This window comes from Marmota monax, unplaced genomic scaffold, assembly GCF_021218885.2.
Source record: "Marmota monax isolate L192 unplaced genomic scaffold, Marmota_monax_Labrador192_F-V1.1 WCK01_AAM20220418_F8-fsc00092, whole genome shotgun sequence".
In the NCBI taxonomy this organism is placed as follows: Eukaryota; Metazoa; Chordata; class Mammalia; order Rodentia; family Sciuridae; genus Marmota; species Marmota monax.
Genome location: NW_026692583.1, coordinates 4149945 through 4167093, shown reverse-complemented (window position 1 = coordinate 4167093; position 17149 = coordinate 4149945). Strand labels below are relative to the sequence as shown.

General features: G+C 40.3%; 1 protein-coding gene and 1 pseudogene across 10 annotated transcripts in view; one reads left to right on the top strand and one right to left on the bottom strand.

Moving 5' to 3' along the window:
* The first annotated feature begins 706 nt into the window (after positions 1–706).
* The window catches only part of Atxn2 (ataxin 2), a 128205-nt gene continuing 111762 nt past the window's right edge, over positions 707–17149 (top strand). For 5 of the 10 annotated variants that reach the window (XR_009226922.1, XR_009226921.1, XR_009226920.1 and 2 more), the window contains exon 1: positions 932–1208. Coding sequence is in view for 6 of the 10 variants with exons in the window: in XM_046446180.2 (XP_046302136.1) it covers positions 1012–1208 (197 nt within the window). In the remaining 4 variants the exon portion in view is untranslated. Of the gene's footprint in view, positions 1209–17149 lie in introns of all 10 variants that reach the window. The other 5 variants (XM_046446175.2, XM_046446181.2, XM_046446178.2 and 2 more) reach the window with 4 other exon arrangements.
* Positions 1710–17149, bottom strand: part of LOC124093674 (uncharacterized) — a 31503-nt pseudogene continuing 16063 nt past the window's right edge.

Below are 17149 nucleotides of genomic sequence, written 5' to 3'. Positions count from 1 at the left end.
AGAAAGTACGCGTGACACAGGTGGGCCTACTGTGTGCCTGGCGCTGGGGGGGGGTACAAAGAAAACTACAGGATGCCAAATTCCTTGAGTCTGGTAACGTTCTAGGCGCTTTATGCGTAGCAAGAAGACATCGTCTCTCCCCGAAGACACTGGAAGTTCATTTTCTAGGTTGCATCAGGTGGGGGCAGACAAGGTCTTCTCCTAGAAGTCTGCGGACGCAGAAGGCACCTCGTGCAGGAAGAAAGGCTCCCCTCACGTCCTCTAGGTTAGGTCGGCCCCGCAGGCGAAGACTGCCACGCCCTCTCCAAAGGGCAGACCCGCCTCCACTGGGGCAGGGCCGGGCGCCGGGCCCTCACCCGACCCCCGCGAACGCAGCGCAGCGCAGCGCCAGATCCTCACGTGTCCCGCCCGGCCTGGGGCCTTCTCAAGCTCAGCTTCCGCCCGACCCTTCCGACTTCCGGTAAAGAGTCCCTAGCCCACACCTTCGTGCCCACCCGGCCCCCACACCTGACGTCTCAGCGAGCCCGGCCCACAATGCGCTCCACGGCCGCATCTCCTCTGGGCCCCGCGGCGGCTACCGAGCCTCGCCGCCTCGCCGCAGCCAGGCGGCCCGGGTGGCGCGCGCTCCCGCGGGCGGCGCGGCACGGCGGGCGGGGCGGCGGCGCGAACCCGGACGCGTATCCCTCCGCCGCCCCTCCCCCGCGCGGCCCCGGCCCCCCTACCTACGCGCAGCGCTCGCCTCTCTCCGCCTCAGACTGTTTTGGTAGCAACGGCAACGGCGGCGGCGCGTCCCGGCCCGGCTCCCGGCGGCTCTTCGGTCTCGGCGGGCTTCCCCGCCCCTTCGTCGTCCTCCTTTTCCCCTTCGCCAGTCCTGCCGCCCTCTCGGCCGCGCCACCCCGCGCCTCCCCGCTCGGCGCCCGCGCGTCCCCGCCGCGCTCCGGCGTCTCCTCGGCGCGCCCGGCTCCAGGCTGTCCCCGCCCGGCGTGCGAGCCAGTGTATGGGCCCCTCACCATGTCGCTGAAGCCCCAGCAACAGCAGCCGCCCGCGGCCGCCACTGCCCGCAAACCCGGAGGCGGCGGCCTTCTCACGTCGCCCGCTGCCGCGCCGCCGTCCTCGTCCTCAGTCTCGGCGTCCTCGGCCGTGGCTTCCTCCTCCTCCTCCTCGGCTGCCGCGGCCGGCGCAGGCGGCGGGCGGCCTGGCCTGGGCAGGTGGGTGTCGGCGCCCCAGCCCCCTCTGCTCCGGGCCTGTAGGAACGGGGGCCTTGCGTCCCCTCCCCCGCGGCCCTCACCGCTGTCCCCGCCCCATGACCGGCCGGCTTGGGGGATGGGCTGGGGACCCGAAGTCGGGGTGGGGTCCCTGCTCGGGTCTGCAGCCTCGGGTCTGGGGTTGGAGAGCGCCGCGGGATTCTGCTGGGATTGCCAGGCCGCGTCCAGCCTTCTGCAGCATCCCCTCCCCCTCCCCGAACGGTCAAGATGGAGGGACGAGACCCCCTCCCTCCCCATTTAAGTGTTAGGAAGGGGTTCGCGGGTCTGGGCAATTGTCAGCGTCTGTTCCACCTCCCTGAAACCTTTCCTGCCCCGAATGGGGGGGGATGCACGGGCAGCGACCCACCCCCATTTTAAAAATTAGCATCGGAGGGGTCTTTAGTTTTGTTTCGTCTGCTGAAACATGCCTCCTCCCGGGTTAGGGAATATCGAAGGAGGGGGGAGTTAGGGCAGTGTCTCCCGTCCACGCTGAAGGGTCACCCCCGGGCTCCTCCGGAATCTTTGGGGTTGGTCTCTTGTCCTCAACCTTCTCCTTCTCTGTTCTGGAGAAAATGGAAGGACGGGGTGAGGTAGGTAAGCAGTGGCTTCCTGCACCCTCCTCCCTGTAAACCTAAGGTGGCGGCAGCTGGGGTCCAGAACTCTGCAACCGTGGGGCCCGGTGCAAATCTCCCGCAGCGTTCCGCCCTCCCGCACCTGAGGAAGGGGTGGAGAGTGCCGGCCTCCCGCCTTCCCCCACGCAAGGTCTCCGGCGCGCGCGGGCGGTGGCCGATCCGCATTGCTGTTCCGTGGCCGCGGAGGGGAAGGCGCCTTTGGGGAGTGGTGGGCGAGGGCCGAACTCGGGTGTTGGGGCTGGTGGTGGTGCCGGCAGCCTGGAGGTGACAAGCCGGGGACCCAGTGTTTATAATTTCTTGGGGAGAGGATTTGCAGCCTGGGTGATGGGGGTTCCTGAAGGTAGAAATGGGGTGTTTCTTTGGATTTTTGTCCCCTCTTCCCTACCCATGCTTCAGGTTTGTGATAGAAGCTGGAGGCTTGGTGTTGTCCCAGCTAACTGGATTTGACTCTTAAGGGTGTGTTTGTGCCGGTAGGCCTGTTGGCGGGGGGTGTGGGGGGGTGGGGGGGTGGGGGTGGTTGTCAGTTCGTATTTCACGAACTAAGAAAATGCTTAGTGTTCAAAAGAAGCAAATGCCAATAGACTCCATTCCTTTGTGGCTGGTGTCCTTAACTTGGGGAGTGCCGCCAGAGCTCACCAAGGGCACACAAGTCCATTTCCTCTGTGCCCTGAGAGTCCATCCGTGTTGCAGGCACTACTGTGTCTCCCTCAGGCCTAGGCCTGGTTGGCAGGGCCTCTGACCAGCGACCTCCTTAAATAGACATCCAGGGCTTTCCAAGGTAGGATAAGGGGATTCTTCATTCACTGATTTTTCTTTTCTTTTTTTTTTTTTTTTTAAACACATTTTCAGCAGTGCCTTTCCAAAGAAGTTTCATCTACAGCAGAAGTTACCTATCAAGATGAATTGTAGCTGTTTTTTAAGGAACTTTGCTGCTGAGGACAGTTTTTGACTTGTAACCCTCAACACTCCCAGTTTCCCCTTGTTCCAAGCACTGCAAACACTGCTTAGCCCAACTAGTTAAATCAAGCGGCCATTTCCCTAATCAGTCCATCCAGGGTTCTGTAATTTCAGTGTCATTTGGTAAAAAATTTTCATATGATTTTGATAAAAAAGGATGCATTCTGTTTTTTTCTTCTTAGGTGTCAGGAAGAAATCTGTGGGGATCTAGTCAACCTAGTCCTGTAATTAAACATTAAAAGGACAATTTTTTAAGTTTGATTGACTGTTTTGCTTAAATTTAGGTTATAACAAAAATCCAGACCCAGAGTAGATTGAGTGATCAAAGATATTTGGAATGTTTTAGTATCATTGATCTTTTTTTTTTGTTACTTGAATCTTCACAAAAATTAAAGGTTAATTTAGATTCTTGTTTTTAATTCTTTTATGTCATTATTTTGATGAGTGAAGTTTTGTCTAATGTATAGGATTCATAGAATCCACAGGAAGTTTTTTTTCTGTATAGTTCTTCAATGTAGAATTGTTATAGATTTTTACCCACTTTATTGGGTTATTTGTAAATCAGTTACAACTTCTAAAGTATCCTCACGTTAGTGTATATCAGTAATTATAAGATTCTGGGAGCAGGGGTGAAAAAAAAAAGTAGCATTGGGTTTGATTTGAGATGGCAAAATATTCTTGAAAGTCCAAATTCACATCTGCCTTTTTTTTTTTGAGAATTTTTAATATTTATTTTTCAGTTTTTGGTGGACACAACATCTTTATTTTATTTTTATGTGGTGCTGAGGATCGAACCCAGCACCCCGCGTGTGCCAGTTGAGCGCATTACCACTTGAGCCACATCCCCAGCCCCCATCTGCCTTAATTAACATTTCATATCTGACTTTGTGAATAGATTTTTTTATGACTTTGAAAATGATTTATTGTGTCTTTATCAAATACATTTGAAGGTAGCTATTTTTTCTTAGAACAATGCAGCTAGATTCCTAAGTTTGAGCATGATTTTACTTTAATCCAATTCTTTTGCTTTTTTACCTTTTGTTTTTATGTAGTTGTAGTGATTGTGTATACCTTGTGGTCAGCTTTTTTCCCTTTAGTGTTGTATTATCAAATATTTAAAGGTTTTTAGTCAAACAGAACAATCTGTTAAATGAAATTTCTACTTAACTATTTTTGGTTTTGGGTTTCCACTTTTTTTGCTTTTATAGATAGTGGTGCAATGAACATCTTTATACTAATAGTTTTTTGCTTCAGTGTAATTGTTTCCCTGGAGAAAGTTCCCAGGAGTGGTTTAACTAGGTCAGAGGGCTTCAAGATTTTTTTATGGCTCTTGTTAGCTGTGCTGTATTATTCTTCAGAAGACTCACCAGTTTCTAAGGCCAAGAAGGTGGTTCTTCTATAGAATAGTTTTCTGTGAAGTTTGTCAAATACTGAGAGGATTTTCAAGGGAGTAGTTGTGTGTACTGTTTAGTGTATACATTACATAAATTGAGTTTTTGTTAGTTACTTGGCTATTTGTTAGCTTTTTTTTTTTAATATTTATTTTTTAGTTGGGCACATGTCTTTATTTTATTTATTTTTTATGTGGTGATGAGGATGTACTAGGCGAGTGCTCTATTGAGCCACAACCCCAGCCCCTTATATTTAATTTTGAATTTTGTTCCTCTGACGACTTAATGAGATAATATATGTGAATATAATTTTGAAGAACTGTGCTTTATCTATTGTGATTTTTACTTAGTAATGAAATTGCTGAGGGGAATTGTTCTAAAGCCTTTTTGTTGTTGTTAACCCCCTCTTTGATCCAAAAGGTTATTAGCTGCTAGTCTGTGACTCAGTTATTTAGGTGAATTTTATGTAATTTCATGGCACATTAGGAATTATCACTAGTTAATCCATCTCTCTTCCCATTCTACATTTCCTTCCCTTCTTCCCTGTTTTTTAGATTAATAGGTTTACAATATAGTTACTCTAAATAATACATTCGAATTTCTTTGGGTACGGGATTCAGTGTGAATAAAAACTTTTTTGTGATGCTGGGGATAGAACTAGGGCTGCCTCTCCAGCTCCCTTTTTTAAAAAAAAATGATTTTCAGCCTTGTGCTTTTGCTGCTGCTTTCTCTTCAAGCTTTCCAACTTAGAATTTGTGCTGCAACTGTTCATCATGCTTCCATTTAAATTGTTCATCATGCTTTGTCAGTGAGATATTCGTCTCAAATGTCTTTTAGAAGGGCCTAAAACTTCTATGTTAAACATAAACTTTTATACATCTGTGTACAAGGCAGGTTGTAGGTTACTTGGAAATATCCATGAATATACCAAAGATAGTTGCTTTCCTGAAGTTTACATTCTAATAAGAGAAAAGACATTAAATTAGCAACCTATGTGTAGTATTAGAGAAGACTGAGATTAGAGGAAAGCAGATTAAGGGCAAAGGGAGTTTGGGAATGGTAATAGGTTGCAATTTTAAATGGATTAGTGGAAGCTTCATTGAAGCGGGTAACAATTGAACAAAGATTTGAAGATTTAACCATTTGTTTTTTGTGTAAATTAATGAGTCTTGGCTTCATTTGTAATTTATAAGGCTTAAACTGAATCATCCTTCAACTCATTTGATACTCATTTGGTTAGTACCAAATCTGGAATTAGACCAAAAAAGTTAATTGACAGGTCATTAGGAGTAAAGTGTAAATGGCTGTTAATAAAAGAGTCTTTTTCTTTTGGGCTTTATCTAATTAGTTTTGTTTTCATTCCAAGTACCTGGAGAAAAATATACTTTTTAACATAAGCAATCTCATGTAAGCTTTTGTCCTATGTGTCTCAAAGAAAAAAAGTAATCCTGTAGTTGCATTCTGAAACAGTGAAAACATTTATGGGATCTGTCACGGTGGTCGGATCTGTCACGGTGTTCCTATTTTGTTTGAATGTAAACTTGTATTTTCTGTGTTTCTCTAATTGGAGAGAGTTTTAATCTTACACAGGGAATATTAACTTATATCATAGCTATTTAATAGCCATATGTTTCGACTTAAAGGAAGATCTGATTTTTTTTGTCCTAAATAGTTACAGCTGTGTTAGAACTTTCTTTCATTATAGTATAGAGAGGGTGTGTTTTACCTTGAAAAGAATTTTAAAGTTTTAGAAGATTTTTTTCCCTTGAATTATAATTTTCTATTTTGACTAGTTAGTAAACATATTTTCATATTATATAGAATTGAACTTGAGTGAAATTGTTTTTGTAGCTATTTCAAATGATTGTGACAGTTTCAGTGGAGATGTAAATGGAGTTTATTAGCAGGCCTACTTGTTGCTGCTCTTTTTGATTGAGAGTACTTGGGTTTTTTTGAAGCATATCTGGGTCATCTATGCCTGTTACCATTCTAAGGTTTTTAAGAAGTCTCTACAGTTGTCTAAAGGCAGATCACTAAAGGTAGAATGCTATTCTTTTTTTTTTTTTTAGTTGGACACAATACCTTTATTTTATTTACTTATTTTTTTTATGTGGATCGAACCCAGGGGCCTCGCGTGTGCTAGGCGAGTGCTCTACGAGTGCTCTACCGTTGAGCTACAACCCCAGCCCCAGAATGCTATTCTTTTTTTTTTTTTTTTTCTCTTTTTTGGTTTGTTTCTGGGGATTGAACCTAGGGGCACTTTACCACTGAGTTATATATCCAGCACTGTATTTTTTTTAAATTTATTTAAAAAAATATTGTTTTAGTTGTAGATGAACATGGTACCTTTTTTTTTTTTTAAATATTTTTAGTTGTAGATGGACATGATAACTTTGTTCTTTTTATTTAGTTTTACATGGCGCTGGGGATCGAACACAGGGCCTCACACATGCTAGGCAAGCACTCTACCACTGAGCTAAAAAACCCCAGCCCCAACACAATACCTTTGTTTATTTATTTTTAATGTAGTGCTGAGGATCAAACCTACTGCCTCACACATGCTAAGCAGGCACTGTACCACTGAGCTACAGCCCCAGCCCCTGCCACTTTTTAAACAGGGTATTACGAAGTTACCAAGGCTTGCCTGGAACTTTAGGTTCTCCTGCTTTAGCTTTCTGAGTTGCTGGAATTAGATGTGGGCCACTGTGCCTGGCTTGAGTCTTTTTTTTTTTTTTTTTAAAGGAATTTTTTTGTGGCTTAGGTGTTTAAGACTTCAAAAGTAGGGAATGTTTCTTAGAAAATTTACTCCCCAGTGAATATGAAGCTGGTATCCATCTTTAGATTGTAGCATTTAGATCTAGAATTTATAACGTAGACACTTGAATCCATACCATTACTTATGATTGGAAATAGATTGAGCTATAGATGTGGGAGTTTTTTTTTGTTGATTTATTTTTGTTTTTTATTGGTGTGATGCTGGTGATTGAACACAGGGCCTCACCAGGCCAGGCAAGTGTTTACCACTGAGCCATATCAGTGGTAGAAGTATAGCTCAGGTCAGCTATGGTTGAGCTATATCTTTTTTTTTTTTTTTTTTTTTTAAGTTGTTTGTAGACCTTTATTTTATTTATTTGTATGTGGTGCTAAGAATCAAACCCAGTACCTCACAGTTGCCAGGCAAGTGTGCTACACTAAGCCCCAGCCCTGGTTGAGCTATATCTTAGTGTGCTTTTTTTTTTTTTTTTTTGAGTTTGTCTTTTGATCCCAGGTCCTGGCACATACTAGCCAAGCCCTCTACCACTGAGATACATACCCAGCCCTTCATAGTATATTTTTGTTTTTGGTACCAGGGATTGAACCCAGGAGCGTGAAGCCACATACTCAGCCCTTTATTATATTTTATTTTGAGACAGGGTCTTGCTAAGTTGCTTATGCCCTCTTTAAGTTGCTGAGGCTGGCTTTGAATTCAATCCTCCTACGTCAGCCTCCCGAGCTGCTGGTATTACAGGTGTCTCACTGCACCTGGCTTGTAATGTGTTTTGATATTCATAAAAAGTTTCTTTTTCTATTAAATATTTTTTTCTGCTTTTTAAAGTAATATTCTATATAGAACATATTTTTACATGTGTGTATATCTATATATATCTATATATATATAAATTTGCTTTTTGGGGCACATAGACACATTTGTTTTTTGTGGGGATTGAATCCAGGGCACTTTACCATGGAGTCATATCCCCAATATGACTTTATTGTTTATTTATTTATTTTGAGATAGGGTCTTGCTAATTTGCCCAGCCTGGCCTTGAACTTGTGATCTTCCTGCCTCAGTCTCCCAAGTAGCTGGAATTACAGGCCTACATCACCATGCCTGGCTACTGTGTTCTTTTAACAATAGTTTTCTTATTCCTTTTTGACTCCGGTAGGATGTTCTCATCATTATTGCTCTATGCAAATAATTTAAAGTGGTAAGATTTTTATTCATTCATTCAGCAAACACTGATTGAATACTATTTATATTCCCAGTACTGTTCTGAGCACTTGGGAATACATGGTAAAGAAAGCAGACACAAATTCCTGCCCTCATGGAGCTGGGATTATAACCTGTGCCATCATGCCTGGCAAGATGAGAATATTTGAGCAGGTGTGCAGAACATATTTATTCTTGAAATTAAATTGGAAAACAGTCTTTGTATGAGTACTGCCTCATTTATATTTGAAATTCTTTTATAGTTTGAAAAGGATTAGAAGTTTTAATCCTCCCTCTCAGGAATTTAGCTCAGGGTCTTTGCAACATGCTAGGCAGGTGCTTGAAGTATTCTTTGTAGAAAAAAAGTAAGTTACTACAGAGAAACAAAATCCTTGGAAAATAAAGTGACACATAATTATCATCATCATCGTTTTTTTGGTACTTGGGGTTGAACCCAGGGTTGCTCATCCACTAAATATTTCCAGACATTTTTTATAAAAATTATTTTTAAAATTTTATATAGAAACCAGGGTCTTGCTCAGTTGCTTAGGGCCCCACTAAGTTGCTGAGGCTGGCTTTGAACTTGCAGTCTTTCTCCTCGGCCTCCCAAGCTTCTGGAATTATAGGTAAGGGTCCTCTTGCCTGGCCCTTTTTTTCCCCCTTGAGATAACCACTCTTAAAAATTTTGCATACGTGATTTCAGAATCTTTGTGGTCTTTGTGAACATACACATATACGTTGAACAAAGTGAGATATGTACTAGATATCTTTAAAAATTTTTTTTAAGTTGTAGGTGGACAAAATACCTTTATTTTATTTTATTTGTATTATTTTTCTGTAGTACTAAGGATCGAATCCGGTGCCTCACCACTGAGCCACAATCCCAGCCCATGTTTAAAATATTTTTAAAGTGATAGGATATTAGACCATGAAGTGATAACAGAAACTCAAAGTAAAAACAAATATCTCAACATTAAGAGATTAGGAAAACTTTTTTCCCCCCAGTGGCAGAGCAGTAAGGGCTGTATTCAAAGAATAAAATGGACCACTGTTACATTTCCCCACTGTCAATTTCTATATTCCATTACCATGGAAAAATGGGTGATGACATCTCTAAGCTGTTTTCTGCTCAAAGAGGGTGAAGTAACCCAAAGTTCTTGTTTTCTATCATGTGGGGCATGAACAGTTAAGGGTATTCAGCATCAGAGCAGTTCAGAGGTCCAAGAGATTAGGAAATCTTGACTAAAGCACACTTTGTGGAACTTTATTAGATCCTCCGCTTAACTAAACAAGCCATTCTGGGCATGGTGGCACACACCTGTAATCCCAGTGGCTGGGAAGGCTGAGGCTGAGGATCTCAAGCTTAAAGCCAGTCTTAGCAGCCTAGTGAGACCTTATCTCCAAAAAAAAAGAAATGGGCTGTGGATGTGGCTCATTGGTTGTGTGTGTCCCTGGGTTCAATCCCTGGTACCAAAAAAAGAAAAAAACATACATTAAATAGGATCATTTTTTTTATTTCAAAGAGTACACAGTTACAGGCAGCCCATGCCCTTTAGGATTGCTTTTATAACTTTTTGAGTTTGATTTAGTTCCTTATCTTTGTTAGTTTTTTTTAAATGTTTTTATTAGTTATTGATGGACCTTTATTTGTTTTATATGGGGTGCTTTAGTCAAGTTTTCCTAATCTCTTGGACCTCTGAACTGCTCTGATGCAGCCCCTTTGTTCTTTTTTAAAATTTTATTTAGAGACCTTCTCCCAGAATTGCCTAGGGCTTCACTAAGTTGCTGAGGCTGGCTTTGAGTTCATGATCTCCTGCCTCAGCTTCCTGAGCTGCTGGGATTTTAGGCTTGTGCAACCACATGGGCCTTATCTTTGTTCTTATATGTAATTCTGTACACATGTAGCATGAAATCAAATTTTAAAGTTCCTTGGTTTTATTATTTTTAATGACTTAGAATTGTTACAAATCTGGGTTATGAAAACTTATTACAAGTGTTTAAACCTCAGTCTTTTATTGGCTGATAATTATTTGTGATTATACTTGTGAAAATTTTAAATTCCCTTTAAAGATTCTTACGTAGATTGCCTGTAACTTAAGCCTTAAAGTTGAGTTAAGTGGTTATAAAATAACAATTTTGTGCTATGATTAATATCAAGCTGCATCTTGGGAATTAAATAATGTCATTCTATAATGGACTCTTTGTAGTAGTATGATCCTTGTCTGATATAATTTTATTTTATTTTATTTTTTTGTGGTGCTGGGGATTGAACCCAGAGATTTGTGCATTCATGGCAAGCACTCTACCAGCTGAGCTATATCCCCAAACCTTGATGTAATTTTAAATGAATGTGGCTTATTTGTGTTAAGTATACCAAAGGTTTAGAATGTTGTCCTCTTGAAGATATTCCTTGAGAGCTTTAACAGTGTTGCCAAAGTTCAAATATTTTTTATTCCACTTCTCATATTGCGTTTTTTAAAAAGTATTTATTTATTTATTAGTTTTTTGGCGGACACAACATCTTTGTTTGTATGTGGTGCTGAGGATCGAACCCGGGCCGCTCGCATGCCAGGCGAGCGCGCTACCGCTTGAGCCACGTCCCCAGCCCGTCATATTGCCTTTTTAAAAAAATATATTTATTGGGCTGGGGACGTGGCTCAAGCGGTAATGCGCTTGCCTGGCATGCACGGGGCGCTGGGTTCAATCCTCAGCACACATAAAAATAAAATAATGATGTTGTGTCCACCGAAAACTAAAAAATAAATATTAAAAAAATTCTCTCTCTCTCTCTCTCTATATATATATATGTGTATATATATATATATATATATATGTATATATATGTAAATATATATATATGTATATATATATATTATATTTATTTTTTTAGTTGTAGTTGGACACAATATCTTTATTTTTATGTGGTGCTGAGGATAGAATCCAGGATCACTCATGTTCTAGGTGAGTGCTCTACTGCTGAGCCACAACCCCAGGTCCCTCATATTGCTTTTATAAATCATTTGTTAAAAAATTTTTGGGGCTGGGGTTGTGGGTCAGCAGTAGAGTGCTCGCCTAGCATGTGCAAGGCCTTGGGTTCGATCCTCAACACCACATAAAAATAAATAATTAAAGATACTGTATTTAACTACAACTAAAAGAAAACTATTGCCAAGATTTTTTTTATCTTCTTAAATTTTTTAATTTTTTAAAAAAATATTGATTTTTTATTTTTCGGCGGACACAATATCTTTGTATGTGGTGCTGAGGATCCAACCCGGGCCGCACACATGCCAGGCGGGCATGCTACCGCTTGAGCCACATCCCCAGCCCAAAGTTTTTAATTTTTGAGCTGGAGTTGTGGCTAGTGATAGAGCATTTGCCTAGCATGTGTGAGGCACTGGGTTTGATTCTCAGCACCACATATAAATAAATAAAAGTCCATCAACAACTAATAAAATATTTAAAAAATAAATAAATAAAATAAAGATATTGTGTTCATCTACAACTAAAAAATTTAAAAAGCTTTAAATTTAAAGTTTAATAGTTTTTATCTTGATTATAATTGTAATTTTCTTTAAAGACTTTAAACCAAGTAGTACATTTTCTTTGGGAGCTTATAAGTGTTTATTGTGAACTTTGTGCAGTTAACTGTTTTCATCCCTAAAAACATTTGGAAATCAGGAATTGAATACCTAAGGTTTTCTGTGCTGAAATGTGCAGGTTACAGAAAGGGGAATTCTTCAGGGTCTCTTTCAGAGCTTATTTGCTTTAACTTTATACATTCTTTTTTATGATTTGTAGATTGCTAATAAGTAAAAATGTAAAATTGTTGAAGTCAGACATTGGCAGCAATGAAAAATAACAGTGTGATAGAAAACTAAGAGACCATAGAGTTACAAAAAACATTCAAGACAGGTACAGTGGTGTATGCCTGTAATAAGGAGGCTGAGAAAGGAGGATAACAAGTTCAGGGCCAGCCTTAGCAAGTTAGTGGGACCCTGTCTCAAAAATGAAAAGGTGTGGTGATGTATCTTAGTCATAAAGCAACCTTGGGTTCAAGCCTCAGCTTAAAACAGAACAACCAGATACCAGAGCTTAAAAAGTTATAGTATGCTGGAAGACTTGACTGTGTCTAGGTTTATAGTTCTAGGCCTTAGACCTCAGAGGTATTACTGTTTGTTGTACAGCATAGTATAGTTAAATAATGTGTTCATAATGGTGATTTATAAATACAAGTTTAAATTGTTTTTCATATCTCAAGTATTTTTCAAACTGCAGGTCATGACCCTTGAGTAGGTTGTGAAATCACTTTAGTGGGTCATGACAAAGCATTTTTAGAAAAATTAAAAAATAGTAGAATGTATTATTAATGTATTAATAGTATATTATTAAGGGTAGGAATTGTTTTAAGAAAAATGCAATGTAGTACATATGCATTTCTATTTTGAGAAGTGCATATGTACTACATTGCATTTGTTTGTTTATTATGGTACTGGGGATTGAACCCAGGGGTGTTTAATCACTGAGCCACATTCCCAGCCGTTTTAAAAACTTTTTTTGAGTCATGATCTCCTTAAGTTGCTTAGGTCCTTGCTAAGAGCGTTGGAGAAATGTTTTGAAGTTATGCCTAGGCTAGAATTATCATATTTAAAACATTTTTTTTTTGCAGTTGTGTATGGACAGAATGTCTTTATTTTATTTGTTTATTTTTATGTGGTGCTGAGGATCAAACCCAGAGCCTCACACATACGAGGCAAGTATTCTGCCACTGAGCTACAGCCCAGCCCTAGGGTTATCATATTTAGCAAATAAAAATATAGGATGCTCAGTTAAATATGAAATTTCTAGGGGTCAGACCTCTGTGGTAGAGTGCTTGCTTTGTGTGAGTGAGGGTCTGAGTATAATCCTTAACCCAAAAGAAAAAAAAAAAAGTTGGGTGTGATGACACAAACTTGTGATACCCAGGGATTTGAGAGGCTGAGGCAGGAGGATTTTAAGTTTGGAGACAGCCTTGGCTATTTACTAAGAGCTTGTCTCAGAATTTTTAAAAAGGGCTGGGAATGTAGCTTAATGGTACAACACACTGCCTCAATACCCAGTACCACCAAAAAAAAAAAAAAATATATATATATATATATGTGTGTGTGTGTGTGTGTGTGGGTATATGTATGTGTATGTATATATGCGTATATATATATTTGTGTGTATATATATACACACATGTATATATACACGTACATATATATACTGTTTGTGTGTATATGTATGTATATGTTTCTGATAAACAATGACTAATTTTTTTCTTAGTACTGGGGAATGAACACCGAGCTTTGCACATGCTAGACAAGCAGTCTATACCAATGAGCTACATCTTAAACCTGTTTTAATTTTATTTTTTTGGTACTGGGAATTGAACCCAGAGGTACTTAACCACTGAGCCACATCCACAACCCTTTTTTAATATTTTATTAGAGACAGGGTCTCGCTCAGTTGCTAAGTGCCTTGCTGAATTGCTGAGATTAGCTTTGAATTTGTGATGCCAGTTTCCTAAACCGCTAATATTAGAGGTGTGGACCACTGCTTCTGGCTGGTCTCAGAATATTTAATCCTCCTGTTTTAGCCTCCTGAATTGCTGAGATTACAGACTTGTGCCACTGCGTCTGGCCATTTTATTTTGAGACATGGTTTTGCTAAGTTGCTCAGGTTGGCCTCAAACTTGGAATTCTTCTGCTTTAGCCTCTCTAGTAGCTGTGTGTGCTATCACACCTGGCTTTTATTTTATCTCTTAAATGTAGTTTTTAAAGGTTTGGCCCCAAACTTCTTTGCAAAGTGTCTTTAACATAGAAAATTCTCATTTTTCTTCTGTTCTTAAAAACTTATGGATTGTATTATGGATGGCATTCAATACATAGTTTCTTATGTTTATGTGCAGCAGCTCTTCTGCTTGGAAACTTTAAGATTAGGATTAATTGAGAAAGGAGCAAAGTTACACTCCAAAACACAGCCACCAACAGATGACTTTTTGGTTGTTCATGGTCAAATTCACAACCATTCCTGTTATCTTTAAAATGTGTGTTTACTGTGCTTGAATTTAGGTTATTGTTAAACCTATCATATTCAAGAGCTGCAGTAGTGAGTATTGATAGTGCATCAGAAGACAAAATTTAATTATGGTAGAAATCATAGATTTTTAAAAGTTTGTAAATGGGGGCCAGGAATATGGCTCAGTTAGTAGAGTGCTTGCCTTGCATGCACAAGGCCGTGGGTTCAATCCCCAGCAACACACACACACACTCACACACATGCAAAAGCTTGTAAACGGTAGTACAGTGATGGCTTGGGACAGGACAAATTATTCTGAATAACAGGGACCAAAACTACCATGTTTGTTTAGTTAGTGATCAGTGGAAGGTAGAACTGATGGAAGAAAAATGGGAAAAAACTTGGAAGTTTCTAGCTAAAGGTTTTAATTTGAAAGAAATGTAGTTAAAATGCTATTGCCGAAGTTTGTCAATACCTACACACAAGGTGGGCATGGTGGCGCATGCCTGTAATCCCAGCAGCTCTGGAGGCTGAGGCAGGCAGGGAAATAGTGAGTCCAAAGCTAGCCAGTGACAAAGATTAGGTGTGTGGTGGCATGTGCCTATAATTCCAGTGACTTGGGAGACTGTGGCGGGAGGATCACAAATTTGAAGCCAGCCCATAGCAACTTAGCAAGGTCCTAAGCAACTTAGACCCTATCTCAAAATAAAACAATATAAAACTGACTGAGGATGTGGAAAAATCCCTAGGTCCCCCCCCCAAAAAAAAAGAAAAAAAAGAATTGGCAGCGCTGGGATGTGGCTTAGTGATAAAGCACCCCTGGGTTCCATCCCTAGATTAAAAAAAAAAATGTTAGATTGAATTTTGGGGAATGATATCTAACAGCATATTCATTTATCGGGTCTGTAGGCTTAAAAACCTGTCCATCTTGGGCCTAGGAACAAATAAATATGCAGAGGAGACTTTGTTTATGCACTATGATGTGGCTCAAATTGTTAAGACACTTATTTTTTCTCTGGAATGTTATATTTTAGATGTACTGAATTCCAATTTAAATAAAGTAAAATTTACCCTTTTAAGTGCAATGTTCTTTTTTTTTCTTTTTTCTTTTCTTTTTTTTTTTTTTTTGTACTGGGGATTTAACCCATGGGTGCTTAACCGTTGAGCTATATCTTTAGCCCATTTTGTTTTTTGAGACGGGCCTCACTGAGTTGCTGAGTCTGGCTTTGAATTTTCATTTCTCTTGCTTCAGCCTCCTGAGCTGCTGGGATTACAGGTGTGTGCCACCACACCAGCATGCATTTTTTTTTTTTTTAGTTGTAGATGGACATATAATACCTACTTTATTTATTTTCATGTGGTGCTGAGGATTGAACCTAGTGCCTCACATATGTGAGGTAAGCACTTTACCTCTGAGCTCCAGCTCCAGCATGTGTTATTTATTTATTTATCATTTTAGTAGATGGGCACAATATATAACTAGAAAATATTTTTTAGTTATACATGGATGCAGTATCTTTATTTTTTAATTTTATGTGGTGCTGAGGATCGAACCCAGCACCTCACACTTTACCACTGAGCCACACCCCAGCTGCCAATACCTTTGTTTTATTTATTTTTATGTGGTGCTGAGGATCAAACCCAGTGCCTCACATGGGCTGGGCGAGAACTGTGCCACCGAGTTACACTCCAGCCCCCCCAGTATGTTCTTGAGTTTTAACAAACATACGTATTTATGTAATGACCACTGCAATTACCCTTCTCCTTTGTTTCCTCAGTGAGTCTCCTTTCCTCAACCCTGGCATTTATTGATTTATTTCCCATTTCTTATACTGTAGTTTTGTCTTTTTTTGGAATGTCATGGAATCCTACAGCTTACAGCCTTTTATGCTTGACTTCTCTTACAAGGCATACTGCTTATAGATTCATTTGTGTTGTTGCATGTAACAGTAGTTTCTCAACCCCCCCCCCCACCTTTTTTTTTTTTTTTTTAACTCACAGCCACATCCCCAGCCCTATTTTGTGTTTATTTAGAAATGGGGTTTCACTGAGTTGCTTGGCGCCTCCCCATTGCTAAGCCTGGCTTTGAACTTGCAGATCTCCTGACTCAGCCTCCCAATCTGCCAGGATTACAGGCATGTGCCACTATGCCCGGCCTCTCCTTTTTTGAGTAGTATTTCATTATAGGTATGTACCAGTTTGTTCATTAAGTGATAGACACTTGAGTTGTGAGTAGTTTTGCATTATTAGCAGATTTTGGCTCTTATAAATAAAGCTGCTGTGAATGTTTATGTACAGGTTTTGTGAGCTGTTTTATTTATTTTGACTAAATATGTAGAAATGGGAATGCTAGGGTATGTGGCAAGTGTTTAATTTTTGTTTAAGTGTTTAATTTTAATTAAAGGAATTTCAGGGGGGGCTGGGGTTGTTGCTCAGTGGTTGAGCCCTTGCCTCCCGTGCGTGAGGTGCTGGGTTTGATCATCAGCATCACATAAAAAATAAAGATTTAAAAAAAAAAAAAAGAATGCTGGAATATTGCTCAGTAGTAGAGTGGTTGCTTAGCATGCAGAGGTCTTAGGTTTGATTCCCAGTATTGCCAAGAAAAAAATAGTGTACTATATTTGTATTCTCTTTAGCAGTATATGAGATTCTGTTTGTTCCAATTCCTTGTCAGCACTTTGTATGTTAGTCTTTAATTTTAGACATGCTAGTGGGTATGTAGTGGTATTGTGGTTTAATGTGCATTGTCCTGATATCTAATATTGATCAATCTTTTTATGTGCTTATTTGCCATTAGGGTCATAACAAATTGAGGGAAACATGGAGTTGATTTCTTTATGAATTCATGCTTCTAGGGTATATATATACATAATAAATGTGATTATTACACAACGCTTGGATAGTCTGCCCAAA